We start from the raw sequence: 19,416 nt of genomic DNA on the forward strand, positions 1-19,416 counted from the left end.
TATTCATCTATGCAAAGCTGGAATATTCACTGGCACGTGGCTCGCAGTATCTCACTGTCCTGGTTTCAGCTGGGATAGAGTTAACTGTCTTCCTAGTAGCTGGTACAGTGCTGTGTTTTGAGTTCAGTATGAGAATAATGTTGATAACACATTGATGTTTTCAGTTGTTAAGCAGTGCTTATCCTAAGTCGATTTTTCAGCTTCTCATGCCCAGCCAGCGAGAAAGCTGGAGGGGCAGAAGAAGTTTGCACAGGACACAGCCAGGGCAGCTGACCCAAACTGGCCAACAGGGTATTCCATACCATGGGACGTCACATATAGTATATAAACTGGGGGGAGTGGGGGTGGGGGATCACTGCTTGGGGACTGGCTGGGTGTTGGTTGGTGGGTGGTGAGCAACTGCCCTGCGCATCATTTGTACATTCCAATCCTTTTATTACTACTGTTGTCATTTTATTAGTGTTATCATCATTAGTTTCTTCTTTTCCGTTCTATTAAACCGTTCTTATCCCAACCCACGAGTTTTACTTCTTTTCCCGATTTTCTCCCCCGTCCCACTGGGTGGGGGGGCAGTGAGTGAGCAGCTGCGTGGTGCTTAGCTGCTGGCTGGGGTTAAACCACGACACTCACATGTAGCGTACATCCTGTCAGCTTATTACAAATAAGGAAGGGTATTTCACTTTTTAAAAATCAAAAAAGAAAAATCTAAATAACTTTAAAAGTGACCCTTAACATACAGATTTTTTTCCCCCCTTTTTCTTTTTCTCATGTTCAGGGATGCAAGAAAAGAGATGGCTAATACTGTGTAGTATGGTCGTAGTAACATCCAGGTTAATAATCAAGAACGTTGCCAGAAGGAGAACTTTGGGTGTTTGTGGGTAGAGTAGCTGCTAGAAAGGTACAGAGGTAGATTTGACACCTGGCAGTAAAGGAAGACCATGAAGAGGAAAAGAGAGTTAGTGAAGAAATGGAAGGAACCAGCTAGGTGGAAGCATGCAAATGCAGTTAAAAGAAGGTCTGGCAGAAAGAAATGGATCACTAGGTGAGAAGAAAATATAGGGAGAAAAGCACAGGGAAAAGATTGGTGGTAAGAAAAAGCGGACAACAGCAGTAAAATATCATAGTCACACACTGGGAATAAGTCACAGTAAATAGGAAGACCAGTAGGTTGGAGAAATGACCCACAACATAAGAAAAGTACAGTCAGCAGTACAGGTTCTGTTTACACCAGGAGGATTTTTAAACTGATTAATGCAAAGCAGGCAGGCCAGAAAAGGGATTGGAAAAAAAACCAAACCCAAGCACCAGGCAGGTGACATCTTTCCAAAAATCTATGTGTTAATACACAAAAAGCCTTGAACACTTTTTTATGCAGCAACCTATTACACTAATACTAGGGATTTTGCAACAGATTAGGTTGCATTCCTTGACTGCCAAACTGGTTCAATTTGAGATCGTAACAACAAGGTAACATACAAACTCTGACTTTTCTCGTCCAAAAAAAATCATGGCAACCAGTGATCCTATTGTGCTTTGTTGTTGCATAATTGTTAAAGAAATGCTTTCCGATGCCCTGTGAGAGGGGGTACTATCTCGAAAGCTCAAAGGGATTGTTCATTTGATCACTAAGCACAGTGTTATTCTAACCACTCATGCATGCAGAGAATGCCTCTATTCTTATGTTCCCCTGAGAGTTGAGATCATCTGAGATATGTTGGCTATCACATATAAAGGCTGAGGTAGAACTGTTGGTAGGACATATTAAGTGAAGGATTTTCACAGACCTGGAATTTCTGTTCTGCATTTTTGGATGACAGCTGAATTTGCTGACCACAGGGCTAGTTTAGAAGGTATAAGTATACAAGTAAACCTTTACTTAAGGATTTCAAGCTTGAGAGCTTGTGTACTGAATGGTGAAGCAGTTTTAAGAATGACAAAATAGATACAGATGTGTTTCTAATCCCAGATGCATCTGGCTCTCCCCAAAGCCACAGGCAGAAACCTGTAAGAGCATTTGATCTGAGGCTCTTAGTACAAGCAGATACTACCACAAGACAAAAAAAACCCCAAACCCACCACTCCAAAACACAAGGAAAACCCCTACACTCAAAACCCAAACGCTAGGCTAAAAAGCTGCACACAAACATAACGTAATTAGCAAAGAACAAGGTTACTCCATGTTGTCCTGTCCTACCACCTCCTAAGAATACATATGAGTTTTTATTTCTGACCTCTTAAAACTTGTTTTACAATATTCCATTCAAGTCGCTAAGATAGTCTTGTGATGCACTTTAATGGCTCTTGAATCATTTTGTTGAAAACATTAAGGTGTTTACCAGTAATCCCAAAAATGAAATGCCCAGCCTCTTACCCACACATATATTAATAAAAAAAACCCAAAACCAACAAATCACCTCTGATTCATGCTACTTTAGCACAAGTAGCACATAGGCAAGAACTCGGATCAGTACTACGTGCTAAAAATCTACAGAAGACTGATGCACTTTCCAGTTTACGCTTGAGACGTGGAAATTGCCTATGCGTCTCCACTGTGTGCACATTGCTGTTCTCTGAATTAACACGCAAACCAGCCTAACCCCACTAGGAATTAAATAGATGCATCTACAGCGCACGAAAGGACATCAATATGCCTTATCAAATTCCTCCCCCTAATCTGATTTATACTTTTGTTTTTCCCGTCTCTGTGGAAAACACAGCTTACTAGCATGATTCCTTATTTTTGTGTATAAATAATATCTTTAAAATAAATGCACTATTGTAACTATGATAATTTAAGGAGGTCTGAAGGATTCTAAAAACCTACACTTCATGCAAATAAACTGCAATTTTCAGAAAGAAGTGACCTCATTAAAAGTTCTACAATCAAGAAACATTAAGATATTTCACTCAGATGAAAATGTCATTATTTTGCACAGATATTTTTTCTTTCAACATTATAGGTCAAAAAAATTACACCCTTCCAACATTTGGACTGAGAACCTCCAAATCAAACCCCTTTTTATTCTCTAATTTAAAAAAGCAAATAAAACACCTAAATAAAACCATCACAAGGATCAAATATTTCTATACTTTCTCAATTAAAAGAAGTCTGTTAAAGGGGTTATATTTTTTTTAAGTCAGAATATTTGAATTATGAACCTGGTGCTTAAAATACAAGTCTTAATGTTGCAGTGCTGCATCACAACTACGTCAACATAAGCAGACTAATATAGATGGTGGAGAAAATGCCCTAATTTTAAAGAGCTCCCTACATCTAACTAGCTTATATTCAGCCTTTTCCCACACATCATTCCTGATAAAGGACATGATTATGACACTCTGAAAAACAGAGGGAGCTGACTAGAAAAGTCAGATATTTCTAGATGTCAGTAGTGATTTATTACAAAGAGGTCAAAAGTCACGACCACTAGCCAAAGCAGTGTGTGATTTTGAGTAACATGCTCATTTGAAGGTATTCACTTCTGCTTTCTTGAGGGGCAGCTCCACATGCTTTGTTATTTTCTTTTGGAATCTTGAAAATAACTTGCAAGAACATTTAGACTCAGAAATCCCGTAATAGGTACCTTAACTTTAGGTAGAGCCAAAAAGGGGCCTTTTACACGATAACTAAGAAAATACACTAGAAAAGACCTCATTTTCACTGCAGGAGACATTTGTAATCAGCATGTAAGTTAAACAAAAAACACATGGGTGAGAAAATGTAACTCAGAAACTAGAAAGACGTTTTTCACCCCTTATAATTATTTAGAATTGAAAGAAAAATTACAAGTCAATATAGAAAGACTGTTGATGAGAAGGGCTGGAAAGAGAAATAATTGAAACGTTTGCTTTCAGGGAGCAGTCACTAGCAGAGTTGTATTGGTACAAGTATGACATTGCAGCTGTAACTGTCCAGAGCAGAAATGACATGTAGAGAGGGTGCTAATGAAGCACACACCTGAATAGAGTAAATGTGCTGTTGTGATTCTGCTACTGAGTTTTCCCAAGTAGAACAGGCTTTATCGTGAAACTGCAGTTCATCTGCAAAAACCAGAGCAATTTGATTATTGTACTGCAGTCAGCAACAAATTGCTTGGTGCAAAAGCAGTTTGACCAGCAGAGGAAGTACTTACTCTGAGAAATGGGAATCAGCTGTAAGAGGTGCAGAGCAACTTTCTTACACACTTCCCATTATGTTTATAGATCAATAGGCTTAGCAAGGTCCTAGTCCTCGACCAGGTACTTCTGCAGTATGAGTAACTACTGAAATAATGCTAGAAATGAGTGTGCATTTGGATTATGGTACTTCAGTAACAGAGGAAAAAAAATCATGTGCACCATGAAAATAATTAGAGTAGTTAAAAAGGAAAAAGAAAAATCCCAAACATGCATGCATTGAAAAGTCTCACCACCTGGGCTTCTCACTTTCAGAAAATCCTGTTAATCAGGTTCAATCCCACTGATTGCTCCAATCCACATCCTGAAAACAGGCCACTAAATACAAATTACTACAATCAGGTGAGCACTGATTTTGAAATAGAAGCCAGATTTATTGTTGCTGGCTTATGGAAATAGAGGTAACACCTCTCTGCTGGAGCCTGGGGGGGGGGGGGCGGGGTGTTCACAGAAGGAGAACGGGAAAACAGTTATTTTGCCCAGTCTTCTGATTTTCACTTTAGGCCCAGATCCATCAAAATATCTATGTCAAAATCTGGATAGTATTTCAATGTGATAAAGCATATTCCTAGCTCTGCTGAAATCTAGGGAAGTTCCTCTGTTTAGTTTCATTTACCATTGTACCTTTGTAGGCTGTGCAGTTCACGATTATGCTGGCCCGTCACTGATCCCTCACAGCAAGGGCAGAGTAATTTGGTGGGAAAAGAAGAGGGAAGCTTTTATTTTTCAGGGGTCTTGACAGTTTTTGGCTGAGTGTTTTATTTCAGCATGGATCTTGAAATAAATTCGCTTTCAGATCTTCCTATAAGAATTATGTATTTTGAAAAAAAGCAGTAAAATTATTTCAAGAAATTTTGGCAAATAAAGTAAGCAAACTTTCAGAATTTATATTTAATGCTGAATACGGGATTCAAACTGAAATTAGGCTTGCTGTATAATTGGTATCCACACATCTTAAGTTTTCCATTTCATCCTATTTTGTAATAGATTTCCTGTGTTGACAAATGCAGAAGAAATGTGGTAACAGCTATAAAATCTGGAGACCAAACAAGAGGGTCTTGTGCTCATTTTAAGGATGGCCAGTTTACATACAAGATTGAATACGACAGAAAACAAGAACAGCCTGAAAGTAAAAGGTAGGAGTAATACTACTAATGTGGCAAAGTCCTCCTCATACCATAACCTTACCTTACAAAATTAAATACTGGAACATTTTAGACCTGATGAATAGGTGAAGCAGAAGGAGGCAAAAACCATATCTCTAGAACTAATCCCGCCCAAAAAGGCTTTGCAAAGAATTCAGTCCACTCACGACAATAAATGTCAGAACCAAGTTTAAAATTCGGCCCTTCAGTTCAAGAATAAAATTGTCTACTTCTCCCATTTGACTTTGGGTTGCAAGATATCTGCAAACAAGAAAATGGAAACGTCTTTCTGCCTGAAGCTGCCTCAGTGGCATGCAGGACGCCTGATGTGAAAGATGGCTTCCTGAAGCCTGTTAATCGAGCTGAGAACTTCACGTACCACTGACCCAAGATCAGCATCTTCCTTGGTAGGAACTCAGGCATAACCACTGCAGAGCTCTGTTGAAATCAGTAGAGCTGCTGTGCTGAAAAAGCAGGAGGTCCTGCATAGATAAATCAAGGCAAATAGAGTCACCACATCCTGATAAACATTCAAGGAAGCCCACTTATTTCAAGGAAGGAATAGTTTGTCAAATGTTAAGTATCTATTTTAGAAGCATCAATATTTTCATTCTGTCTCCACTGAGTTCGGTGAAACCAAGTCTATTTATGGTAACGTTGTGTAATGGCTCAGTTAGATGTACAAAACCTATCACTTTTGTTTCAAGAGCATATTCAATCACTTTTCCACAAGCAAAGGTTAAAAACAAAATCCTATTACAGATCTTTCAGAACAGAAATGAGAACTCTTGTGACTTTCTTTTATCTGTAGCCAGCTTCTACTGAAGTCACTTGAGATAAACAGAGATTTAGAAGTATTTTTGCAACAGCATCCATACATGCATTTATTTAACAATGGAGTTTACTCTTTAAAACGCTGATTGCTGCTGCAATCCTGCTTGTCAGCACTACCAGGTGCACTGTTAGCTTTCCATGGTTAGTATCATACACAGCAGAAATTTTAAGATGCTATAGCAAGAAGGATCAAAAAGGAAAAAAAGAAAAAAACAACAAAATCCACAATGGACGACAGCTACTAGAAATCACTCAGACTAATTTAACATTCCTGTTTTGATGGAGATACTTTGTACCCAGTAGAAAAACGGTTCCTTCTAATTAAGTGGGAATATTAAAAGGCCTAGAGAAAGCCAAGCTTTTCATTGGCAACAGGGAAGGGAAGCATAGGGAAGGCTCTAGAGAGGGAGCCTGCCTGAACAGCACTGAAAATAAAGAGCAGCATTATCATGGCTGTTCTCTGCTCCTCGCAAGGCTTGTAAGCGACTGCAGTCTTGTCGCCACCAGGATGTTTCTGTACAAGTACCAGTGTGTGCACACCAGTAAATACTAGTCCTTTTCACTTCTATTTTCCTCATCAAAAATAAATACCTCAGATGTGAATCTCTGCTCTGTGCCTCCTTGTCAGCACTTAAAGGGATACTGTCACGCCCATAAAACTGAACTACTGCGCAAGTGCTGCCAAGCTATCTATTTGAAGGCGTTAAGCCAAACCACACAACCACACTTGAACAAATGTGTAACAGAAAGCCACAGCTTCAAGCATGGGCTGGATTTGCTGCTTGACATCCATCGTACTGGAGCCCTGGAGTTTTACAGAGCGCCAGGGTACAGAGATGGGAGCACCAGGGGGAAGCCAACAGATGCCAAAGTCCTGCACATTTTCATTTGCTCATTCAAAAGCTCTGCATTCCTTCTTGCTTTCACTCTCCACCACCATTAGATTCATTTTCAGTCTTGTGGACACAGTTGCAAATGTCATACCTTAGGCTGAAGCACAATTTAGATTAACTCATTGTAGAAATCAAAATATTTTGTCACGGTCACCACCAAAACAGCTTGTCTGGGGTGTTTACAATACGCTGTCAATCTCTATTTTCATAATCCTTTCAGAGTGGGCTTCTTGCTGCTTGGCTCTCCCTTCCAGAGCTACACCCATCACATACCAAGTCTGATATTTTCACAGAAGACCTGCTGCTGGACAAGGGGATGCAGCTACAACACCTCTCTTGCCACCCTTCCACAGTCTTCGGGCAACAACCTGAACGTAAGAAAATCCACAGCTCTTTTCACACTCCAGCCCACCCCTTTAATGCTGGAAGGACAGGTTGATGGATTTTTGATTTTTAAGCTCAACTCACTATCTATATAGTTTTGTCAAAGTCAGTAGAGCAAATTACAATATTGCTAATGAATGAGGCTTAAACGGGGGCATGGGTGGGAAGTACCACTAAGAAATCCAAGCCAGAATTTCTTAGGCCCATCTGATCCTGATAATTAATTGAAATTTCACCCAATCGACAGCACACTGGATAGGAAGCACCAACTTAATACTGACCTACTGTGTTTATGAGGGCAAGATGTTTACCTCTGGTTTCTATCTTCTGAATTCAGATAAGAAAAAATCTGGGTTAGGATCTCTCATGACGTGTGCTACGGGCAGCCTAATGCAGCTGGGTCACACAGTCAGAGGTAATTATGGCAGCTAGACCATCAGCAAAGTGCCTCTTTTTAACCAGGATAACTGACCACTGAAAGCCTGAGGAGAATCCATCTTTTTCATACAATTCTTGCAATAGGACATTATTCTGGCTGAAATCAGGTATTATGGATTTGATCCAGGAATTACCCAAAGAAATTCCATAATTCTTACTATGCAGGAAGCCAAAGTAGGTGGCTTTCATATTTTATGTTTTTTAAGACACAAAAGGATTATCAATCTCAGCTGGTGTTTCCATATTCTCCTAGTAGACTGTAAAAAAAGCTCATTCTGGTTCTTTTCTAGCCATTCCATTAAAAAGTGAGTCACATTGTAATTAAACTTTAATGACAACATCTGTTTCAGCTAACATGACAGAAGAGAGGCTGGACCACGAAGGTTTATTCTGCTTCTTATTTCACTCCAATAGGCATTTATTCAGGCTCACCAAAACTGGAAATGGGACAACAGCAACATCCCAGCTACTTTCCCCAAAACAGATCTTTCAGAAGCATTTTTAATTCATTTACAGATAAAATCCTGCCTTAACCAAACTGGATGGTACATAAGGATCAGTGACGGAGAACACTAAGGACTCTTTCTTCTGTGCTAACATAATACTCCCTTGGGCTGCAGCCTGCTAACAGGACAAAGAGGACAAAATATACTGGCAAAGGAGTAACTTGTTTTCATGGCTAGCTAATTAGCCAAAGGCCTCATATCGCCACCCAGCAACATGTGACATTAGACCACCCTTAGCCATCCTCACTTTTACAATCAGCTACAATGTGTGCTCTGGATAACAATAGGATGGTAAATGCCTATTGTGCTTCCCCCATCTCGCATACAGACTCACTCTTACTGAATAAACAAGGGGAAAAAAAACCAGCAGATCCTTTACACTGTATAGCAAGCATTAAAATAATGAACAAGTCATTTATTATACCATTATTGTGCTGATTAATTACAGCAAGCACAGCCCACCAGGCCTGCACTGCTAAAAATGCAGCAGGCATCACTGGCTCAGGTCCATGTCTATGCTAACGAACGTAGGAACAACTCCAGTCCCCATAAAAGAAGAAAAATCCAAACATCTGTTATGCACGTAGCTTACATGTGAGAGAGACAAGAAAAAAAGAAAAATCATACCAGATCAGACTTGTTGAAATGCCCTCAAGTGCTTGTGCACTAATTTTGTGGCAAACATCAGTGCCATGCTAAAAGTAATCTTACAGGTTTAGATGCTACTGTAGACCAGTACATTAATTACAATGGCATATTAACTAGTTACATGTTCAAGAACTACTGTTACTGTTTAAAGCATCAGATGGCTGCCAGAAAAAAACATGTTTGAATGCTATTATTAAAAAAGAAAACCTATAAAAATAAGCCATAACCAAACCAACCACAGAATTAACATAAAAAATGCAAATATCTATACTTTAGAAAAAGCTTCAAACCTTAAAACAATAAAAAATCTAACCAGCTGGCCAACTGCTGCCTCTGAAATCCTGCGGGTTTCTTTCCACCACAGCAGTTCTCTAGACTTCAGCTTCTCCTGTCCTTACATAAACTACACACAGTTTGCAAAAAGCATTTTATGATACATAAGATCTTGCAAGAACAGTTTCAACACTTTCCTGGTGGGGGGTGGGAGGGGGAAGACAAAAAAAAAACCAACACTTTAGGTGGGCATAAAAAACATACCAAAAAGAGAAAGCTGTGAGTAGTAACTGTGAGATCCAACAACTGCACAAAAAATGTCAAGCCAAGCGTTTTTTTATTAAAATATAAATCTATTCTTTCAATCTCAGAAAGTTAATCCAGTCTTGCTGTTGTAATTTTGATAAACCAGTGGTCTCTGGATGGAAGCAGACAGGCCAAGCCTTGCAAGAAACTGGGAAAAGGAAAGAGATGGTGAAGGAAAACAGAAATACATGGACAGTTGGAAAAACAGAATCATTACTTAGCTTATAATGAAAAACTACAGGAGACTAAATTCCCCCATTTACTTCTCAAGCAAGAGGGAATAACTGCACCATAGTAATAATATCTATTTTAGGACAATTTGCTGTCTCACCAGATTGATTTTTTCATGTAAGCTTGCCATTATCTTGCATTAAAGGCATAGCTTATGTCCCACAATAGATTGTGTTTACAAAGAGAGAAGCTTCCCAGTAAGAAGGTCACTGAACTACAATAACCCTCAGCTTTTAGCAAGCTCCTGACAGGACCGCATCACCTCCTGATAAAGGCACTGTGCAGCCAGGAGCTGCTAAATGATTTCCAGCTCCTCCTTTTGCATTCTGCACCCTCCCTTTTTTAAAAAAGAATCAAACAGCAAAAATGGATACAAGAAAAGAGTGAAATCCATACAGATATAACATACAATCATATACATTCCCACCTTGTTTGTAAGTATATTCTGTACAACTACTTGTTAATTTGTAAGGGATGGACACTGCCTATTATTTTGGGAGAATGGGCTTTATATACCATCATTAAATCCCCAACCGAACAAAAAAAAAAAAAAAACCCAAACAAAATCCGGTATGTGACACACAGCATAAAGAAATTCCTAGGTCTGGATGCAGTGGGACTGCAGCAACTGCAGCTGCCCTTGTCCTACCACGTTAAGGGAGCCCAACGGTGAGCGTGCCTACATCTGTCAAATGATTACAGATGGAAATCTCATGGAGACAGAAGTTCTTCAACCTGTGCGAGGTTACACAACTATCCACAGGACATTCTGTGTAGGACACAGCAGCAGGCTTCAGCATAAGCAAGGAATCAGGGTCAGGCAGGGTTGCTGTGGAATTGTGCTGAATGTACGGTTTCTAGCTATATACCTGAGCTCTGCATACAAAGAGATACCTCAGGGTGTACCCATTACTGCAATTAGAAATGGCAGAATGACGGATGGTGCTGTGTTCAGTGTTACTTTGCCAGACTCAGAACAGAGCTTACCTCTTGCCTAAGTGAAAGCAAAAAAAAAAAGCTCTGCAATTCTGATGTCTTCTTTTAGAGGAAAAAGAAGAGTTCGTTTTGCCTTTTTACAAGGAAAACACATACACAAAACCCCACCAAACCCAAACAATAACAACAAAAAAACCCAACACCCCGCAGTACAACTCTAGTCACACAGCACAGATCACTGGAAAGCACTAAGCCACGAAGAACCATGGCCACATCCACAGATATAATTTTAGACCTGATCTAGTAGACAGAAATGAAAACTTTACAGTGTGAGAAGGTCAAGACTTACTGTATCTTGGAAAGTTAGTACACTTCGACTTTTCATTGCTATCAGAAAGGGGAATATGCTGTCAACATACTACAGCTCTCCCACAGAGAATTTTTCCTTACTTGTAATTTTATGCTAGTTCAATCCTATGGGAAAAAAAAAAGTATCAATAAAAATCTGCATTTGTCCTTTTCCAAGTTAATGCAATATGGGATTGCACCAAAGGAAGGTCCAGTCCTCCCAGTAGTGAGAAGGACAGGCAGTTTGCCCCCCTGCTGTTGCCTCTACTGTTGTAGAGTAGCAATGGATCTAATAAAATTCTGAAAATAATCTCTGGAGGCTAGCAGTCACCTCCTAATCCATTTCTGTAAATGCATAGCACTCTACCCAGCAATTTTTTTCTCACACTTGGACTGAGATGTCATTCACGATCCTTTTCTGACTACATACTGGTTGCAACAGAGACCATGTTGACTACGTGCAAGTTCAACAGAAGTTTGTAGCAAGCAAGACATTCTAGTTCCACATCACAGATGCATATTCAGTATATATCACACAACAGAACTCTGTTGGGTGTCACAAGAAAATCCTTTCAAAGGACAAACAAAACTAACTCTTGTTAATTCAGAATTTCATAGTTACAAATACCATTACTGTACAGACTAGATTTCTTTTCTCTCCCATATTCTTACCCTTCTGTTCCATTTCTCTACCTATCCTCTTTAAAAAGTTCACCGTCTTTGAGAATTAGCTTTCTGGAACACAAGACATACCTGACTTGCTTCATAAAGCAGCTGGTACAATGCAGCTTCACCGTTGGTAAGGACATTTCAGATATACAGCAGTATAAAAATTATTAAAGAGAAATGCAAAAAACCCCTCCGGAATGGTAATTCCCAAATCCAACTCATATGAAGAAGAAAAAGAAGAAAACTAAGACATTCATGTTCACTCACAAGTGGCCCTCCCCAGTAGTGGATCAATCCTTGCTTGTATCTACAAAGAATGCTACTGGGTCTAGTAGACTTGGAAGAGATATCCACACTCGTTTCTTTAGCAGTACAACATTTTCAATCAATAATAAAGTGTTTGCCTCCAAAACTGTACCCAAGTGATAGGGACTGCAGAAACCACACTTACTCTGGAAGCAAGTACCTCCAAAAGAAATATTGCTGTATTCAAACAGCACAGCTCCCTCGGATATCTTCTGTATAACAATCTCTAGCAATTGCATCTATCCTGTGCTGTCCACTGTACAAAAAAATTCCCTTTTCCTGAAAATTATATTGTCTCCTGGGCCAAGACAATGCTAACCTTGGAGAGCGGGGAGACAAGAGCAAAGCAAGAGATTCCTGCCTAAAAAGCACTTTCTGTCTCTACAGAGCCTTTGACCTGGCAGTCCAGGCACTCTGATGGCTGCCAGGGACTGGTGATTGCTGCCACCGGGCGGCTCAGCAAAGAGGGACAGCCCAGTGCTTTCAGGGGGACCCGACCCCTCCGAGCACCCGCTGCACACCCACCCACCGAGGCAGAAAAGGCAGGCAGCAGTCAAGGGGTGCTGCCCCCTTTTCTGAAGGGGGCTCAGTGGCTGCCCCCAGGCAGGAACTGACTTCTCTGCTGCCTGTGCTAACCCTTCTGTAGGGGGTGGCATTGTCCAGAGAAAGCTGGGGAAAGTGATCTTTGTGAAAAATAAATAAGGCACAGAAGACAGTGATCTATGCGAAAAGGGAATGCTGCGCTGCACCCGCTCAAAGAGACTGGAGGCTATTTAAAATTCTTCAGAAGAGGGATTCTAGTCAAAGCTGAAGCTATAAATTAAACAACTCCTGGTGCATACTTGATGCTCGTTATAATTAGCATCACTGGGGAAAACGAAAGAAGAAATGAGGGATAGCTTGAAATAGATCAAGCCAGAGGGAGAAAAACTGAGCAGGAACTGTAATCTAATCATTTAAGTCACAGGACAACAAATAACTCACCTAGGAAAAACTGTTTCAAGCTTATCATTTATCCCCTATGAGATGGATTTGAACATCTTAAGAAATTGCCCCAAACTGCAGGGAGAGGCAGGTATATACAACAGTGTCATTCTCAGAGACGTAAAACTTGTATCTGCCAAAATTTTCTCCCTGACTCTCAGGGAGTCTCACACTAAGGTGGTTTCATTTGAACCTTCAGTCCTTTGATTTCCATACTTGACCAGGGTGAAAAAGATGATTACAGACTCCACTTGAACCATAATTCCTCTCCCCCCCTTCCCCCCCCCCCCGCCCCATTTTGATCTAATCTTAAAAACAACAAACAAACCAGACTTTCATTTGTAAAGTGGTAAAAGGGTTGATACAAGACACTATAGCCTGACTGGTTTCAGAGTTGGAAAGGAATTTTCCTCCTTGTGCTGCCAAGTTATCAATGATTGATCACTGGCTTATCTTAGATAAGCAGTTAAGTTCACAGATTTAGAACATGGAAGTATTTAGCAATTTGTTAGTAAATCATTAGCTTTAAAAAACATGCAGTACACTACATGTCGACCTTCTTAAATTAGTGAAAGAATTTGTAGTGAGGGTATGGATCACTGGGTGGTGAGTTTAAGCCTACAAACAGTGAAATTCATGGGTTTTAATTCCCATTTTTAAGTTCACAGTCCTCATATGGACCACAGGCTTGACTAACTACTGGTTTAGTTCACTGGTACATGGGGCTTGTGAACAGAATAGAGAGGTTTAAAAGCCTGAGATTTTGCTCATAGAAAGAGGCAGACGGAGGTCTCCTTGCTTTGCTGTCTCCATACTTCTCACAGAAAGAAAACCCAAGATCTGAATTGAGAAAGGAAGGACACAGTTTGAGATGCACATTACACAGTGCCGGGGGGCTCTATAACCAGTAACACTGGATCTTCTGCAAATAACTGGTGAAGCAGATGTAGAGGGAATGAGGTAATAGCCTACCACTTAATTAATAAAGTTGAAACCTAGTTCTTAAATCCACTTGTGGATTCTTCACACTGGCATTATATGATCAGTGTTGGAAACATTCATACGAGGAATTCAGGCTCATGTGCCAATCACACTACATTATCTCACTGAGGAAAGATGATTTTAAACACAAGCAGTTTGTTTCCATATATAGTAGGAAAGATTTAATTATTCATGCTCCATTTCTTTTGTACCTTGAAAGAAAAAAAATTCCTTACTGTGTTCAAAAATATTTGACTCATCCAAAAGTTTTCAAGCTAGTCGGCCTTAATAACATCGACATGACTTCTGCAGATCTTGAGTATCCACCCCAGAACATAATGGAGCTAAATACTACACCAACTGATAAACTTTCAGCCTTGCCTTCAGCTCTCCTGCATTAATGTTAGACTACTGCTTTTTTATTGGAGTTCTACTAGCATAAAATCAATGTGAAGTTGGAATAGTAAGGCTTCCCTGGCTCTTTTCCAAATCTTAATGCAGAAGAAAAGGCCAAATGCAGCTTTCAGATCAAATAATAAAACTACCAGCAAAATCTAGAAGGAAAGCGGGGGAGGATTCACAGAAAACTATCAAGAGGAGCTCATCTAAGATCCAGGCCTCCCAAGTATCCTCAAAGGTCATCTAGTCTATCCTTCTGCCACAAGATGAACTACATTACATCAGTTCAGACAGTTACTTGCCTAAACTGTTTTTAAGGGCCCGCAATGATGAATCTCCACACTTTCCAGATGATGCGTCCCAGTATTTTAGTATTCCCCCTCCCAACATTTAATCAAATCTTTATTTCTGTAATTTAAAGAATTCACTGCTTGCTCTACCCGTCATGGATAGAGAAATGTTTATTTTCCCTCTTACTGCACACTTCTTTAATTTTGTTGAAGACTTGGATTCAATCCTTCTTCTCTGTGGTAACCAACTGCAAACCTTTCTTCAGAGATGATTTATTTCAGACCTTTGATCCCTCTGTTTTCTTCTTGGTCCTTTCTTCCATCTTTCCAGGTCTCTGTGGAACTGTATGACTCGCACTCAAATGCTATACACCAACATTAAGTAGATCACAAGGACTTTGTGGGAATTCTCTTTTCTGAAGTAACAGATCAAATAACATTCTCCAGTTGTTTGAGTAACTCACCAAATACTTCATTATCCTCTGAAGACTGCTGTGTTAGTCTGGCTGCTTTCGGACTCTCTTTAGCTGCTTCCTCCACCTTGGTTTCAGCATTCTGTAAAACAAACATTTCTTCAGATTAGGTCTTCTTTTATAGTTATCAACCAGAAACATTCCTCAAACTTCTTAATTACACACACATTACACTCTTAATGAATATGGAATCATTAACACAGAGGGTTTTGGTATCTTTACTATATATATCTATATATAGATGCCATTTTGCAAAATATTGAGGGAAAATACTCTCAGAAAATACTTTTTTTTTTTTTTTTTTAGTCTGTTTTAATCTGACTAGAAGACATAAGATGGAGGGCTAGAGAAGACATCTGAATAAGAGAGAGATCTTAAAAACCATGACAGCCTTGTAAGTTTCCACCTTTCCTCCTCATAGTTCATTTTCTTTCTATTGACATCTTCCATTGTTGACTTAGTGAACCAGGAGATCATAAGATAGTGCAGAAATATTTCTCTTTACAGAGCAAAGGTAAGTGAGCAAGAGAGAGCTTAGGAACAGCCATCTTCAAGTCTTTAACCAATTCATGTACTTAACTGTTCAAAGCACAAGTACTTATCTATTTCTGAAACAAATCTGCCAGTTAGCTACCTGGTATTAGACTGGGCCCAGAGATGAGTCAACAGCTTCAGCACTTAAATTGTTCAAAATCAAAACATTTCATTCCCTAGCTAGAAAAGACTGAAGAAAACATAACTTGTAAAACCTTGAGTTTTAAATATTTGTATTGCTACTAATGAAAAAATAACTCACGTTTCCAAAATGGTTTACTTTGGTACTGTTAAGGGAGAGGCTGCTGCCCGAGCAGTCACACACCGTTCAAGGAGCCGCACACACACCACCTGAGCCTTTAACTGCTAGGATCAGAGTCCCTTTGCAGCGGGCGGCTCCAGTGAGCCCATGGGTGCCCCTTCAGACTCCTCACACACACAAACACCCTGTAGCCTACAACTTTTGCAAGTCTTTATATTAATGCTATCCAATGAATTTCATTTGAGTTAGGAAGTGACTATACAATGGATTCTGTTCAAGCTCCTATAACAGTACTCAAGGGAAATGTATACACAAGCTGGCAGCAATGCAGACAGTAAACTGCACATGCAGTCATCTGTAAAGCAGTGGAAAGACTTGACTAAGAGTCGAAGAAGGGGGGAAAAAAAGAAATATAGTATGTCTATGCTTTTTAAAGGACAGATATTGCTCTATTCAAGCACATGCTCATTCAGAAGACTGTGTTATGTTTTGGATAAATTACCTTTGTACAATTTATGAAGTCTGACTTACATTATGAAAATGCTGCTATACAATCTGTCCATGAAAATTACCGGTTCTGCCTTCAGAAACAGAACATGTCTAAACTCTAAGTGGTCTCTTATTTGCCCTTATTAATAACCACACAGAATACATAAGATGACAGGTAGATTAAGTCTGTCAATCTCGCTATAGAACACAGGAATAGAAACTTAGGGCATGTAAACTTAAGAGACTTTGAAGCAAGACAGCAAGCTTTGTCAGGAAAAAGTGAAACAAAGACCTAGGAAGCCTACTGGTGTCACGCAGCAGCAGACAAGAATTGGAGAAAGCAGGGAGAACAGGAAAGAAAGGAGAAACTGTGCTTCAGAGGAAGAAACACCTGCAAGAGAGAAAGGATTCTGCACTCCCTCAAGGCATCAACCTCAGCATCCCATGCAGAAAACCCATCAGCTATGTGTATGTCAAAGCTGAGGAGACAGGTCAGCTTTAGCAGATGCTCACCTCAGCTTGCATTAATTAGGGTCCCTCAGGAAGATAGAGGGACCCAGTCAGAAACCAGCAGTGGCTATACTGGGAGACAGCTTGCTTTGGGTGAACAGCTTTGTGATCAGCACAAATACTTAAGCCCTGTCCCAACAGATACCATTTGTAAGTTGTGGAGCCACCCAGTTTGCAATGCGTTAAGTGTGGTCCACACGCACAAGGGACACATACCAAGGTCCACAGCATCTGTACTAGTTTACAGAATCACTTGCATATAGAGGCCATTGATTCAGTGAGCTGCATATTGAAGTTGGGTCCTCCATCTTATTTTAGTTGCTCTATAGCGAGCAGTAACTCAACTACATCTGCTTTGTAGGAAGAGATGGAAAACAGCCTTCAACTCTGAAAAAAGCAGAGGAGGACATCTGCTACAGCAGAGTGAGCCAATCCCAAAGTAAAAAGCCACTAAAAATTTTGCCATCACAGACAAGACAAAATTCATACAATTAGATGACCAAACCAAGTTCAGGGCTTTCCCAGATGAAGGGGCAGCTTAAGTCCTGATCAGAGCTATTGCTCTAGGTTTTGTAAAGATAGTGCTTGTTAGCTCCATTTTCAAATGTATTCCATTGTATTTAGTGTATGGTATGCACCTGGTGGTGCAGAAGAAGAGGGATTGCTGTTCCTCTTGGGAAACAGCTGGAAGCCCCATCTGCTGCAAGGCATCAAGAGCAGTAGCAACAAAACACTAACCAACAGATACTCAGCAGCGTCTATGAAACAAGTTGTCACTCCAAGTTCTTACTAGGGAGATGTGCACATCCCTTACTTTTAAAAACATGGGTTTGGCACTCTCAGGGAAATTAGAAAGAAGCCCTGAGATATTTTGTTTTGAGTTAAATCACTGGGAAGAACTACACAGCAGCTGTGCTGTCTGCTCCCTGGATAAGCCACAATGTTGGTGTTGACAGACGTCAGCTCCAAGATGTTGACAGGGAAGTTGTATGATTTATCAGCCTAAAACATGACAGCGCACAGTTGGATTTAAATCCATTTGGCCTGGCTTCTTACACAGAATGTAAACTTTAAAAAGATTTCTTTTGCTTTATTATTTGCACTAAAAAATTTACATGACACATTATTACTGGCATATCTAATATTCATATTACCAAAAACAATACAAGGAAAATCACTGCAAAAGAACAACTGATGATCCAGATGCTCTAAACAAGTTGTATTAAAAACCATCATTTTAAAAGACAAGATTTAGCCAATTGCTTAATTCTTTTTTCCGCTGTCCTAAAAATTCTTCAGTGTCTTTCTCCTTCCAATCAATGAACAGAAAAGCGAAAACACATTCCCTTACACTGCCTGAGCAGTGCCAGGAGGATTCTTTACCTACAGTTATAAAGTGCTTGTGGTTGGTTATAAAATAAAGACCCTTTGTACATAACATAGTAAATGTAATTCTACCTAGCTCTTACTTTCAGGTTGAGCACCTAATGCAATTTCAGAAGTGACAGGCAAAATAGGTTTATTTTACAGTGTTGGTTCCCAAGAACTATAGATTACACCTGTTTTTATCCCGAAATAAATATTATATAGGCCTAAATTCACAAAAACTCTCTCTCCCCAAAAAGCATCTCCTTGACCACTGCAAAAACTAGCATTAAACTGGAACTCAAGTCAAGCTTCTTGAGATGAGATGGGCATTCTCAACGTGCTTAGACCCTTCTCTGAACTCAGGCCTCCAGCCTGTACTTCAGAAAAAGTGAGGAGGACATGTCCCATTCTGCAGGTGTTCTGACACTGGGAGAGAAACCACAGAGCACCAACATCACTATCAAAGCACATTGGAGTTGCATTTCTTACATGAATCTGGCCACTCATGTTCCAAAATACCATAAAACACCTAAGTAGCAAGCCAGCATCTCCTGCATCATAACAGCTGGTCACAGACTAGAAATACTTCTACCATTTCATAAAGCAGTTACAAAATAAGATGTGCACATATGTTGCAACTGTATATATGTGAATATGTACATATACAGCTGCTCTTGACTCAGCCCTGATAAAAATTAGAAATTGCATTATTATCTGCCAGAGCTTTACAAGACACTTTTGGCCCAGCTTCCCATTGCAGCTGCTCACCAATGCCTTGTGACTCAGTTCACCTGTTTTCCTATTATCCACCAAGTGAACAACAAAGTCTCCATATTACACAACATTATAAAACTTTGATAGGTAAATATACAAATAATGGGTAGCTATCAAAATATTTGCAACAAATGAACAGCAATATTTAAAAAAAAAAATCACATTTTGGCTACATATACACCCATTAGTGCAAGAAGCAAGGCTATTTGTATTTTGCTACTATCAGCGACTATTTAGATGATCTTTACCTAAATGGGAA

At 39.8% G+C, this 19,416-nt stretch overlaps 1 protein-coding gene across 3 annotated transcripts in view; it reads right to left on the reverse strand.

Annotated features, from left to right (window-relative positions):
• MBP (myelin basic protein) overlaps positions 1–19,416 on the reverse strand; it is a 123,257-nt gene that overhangs the window by 46,411 nt on the left and 57,430 nt on the right. For all 3 annotated transcript variants that reach the window (XM_049830481.1, XM_049830482.1, XM_049830483.1), the window contains exon 3: positions 15,212–15,302. In XM_049830481.1, the coding sequence (XP_049686438.1) occupies positions 15,212–15,302 (91 nt within the window). The remainder of the gene's footprint in view (positions 1–15,211; positions 15,303–19,416) is intronic.

The sequence above is a fragment of the Accipiter gentilis genome, chromosome 27 (genome assembly GCF_929443795.1).
Source record: "Accipiter gentilis chromosome 27, bAccGen1.1, whole genome shotgun sequence".
In the NCBI taxonomy this organism is placed as follows: Eukaryota; Metazoa; Chordata; class Aves; order Accipitriformes; family Accipitridae; genus Astur; species Astur gentilis.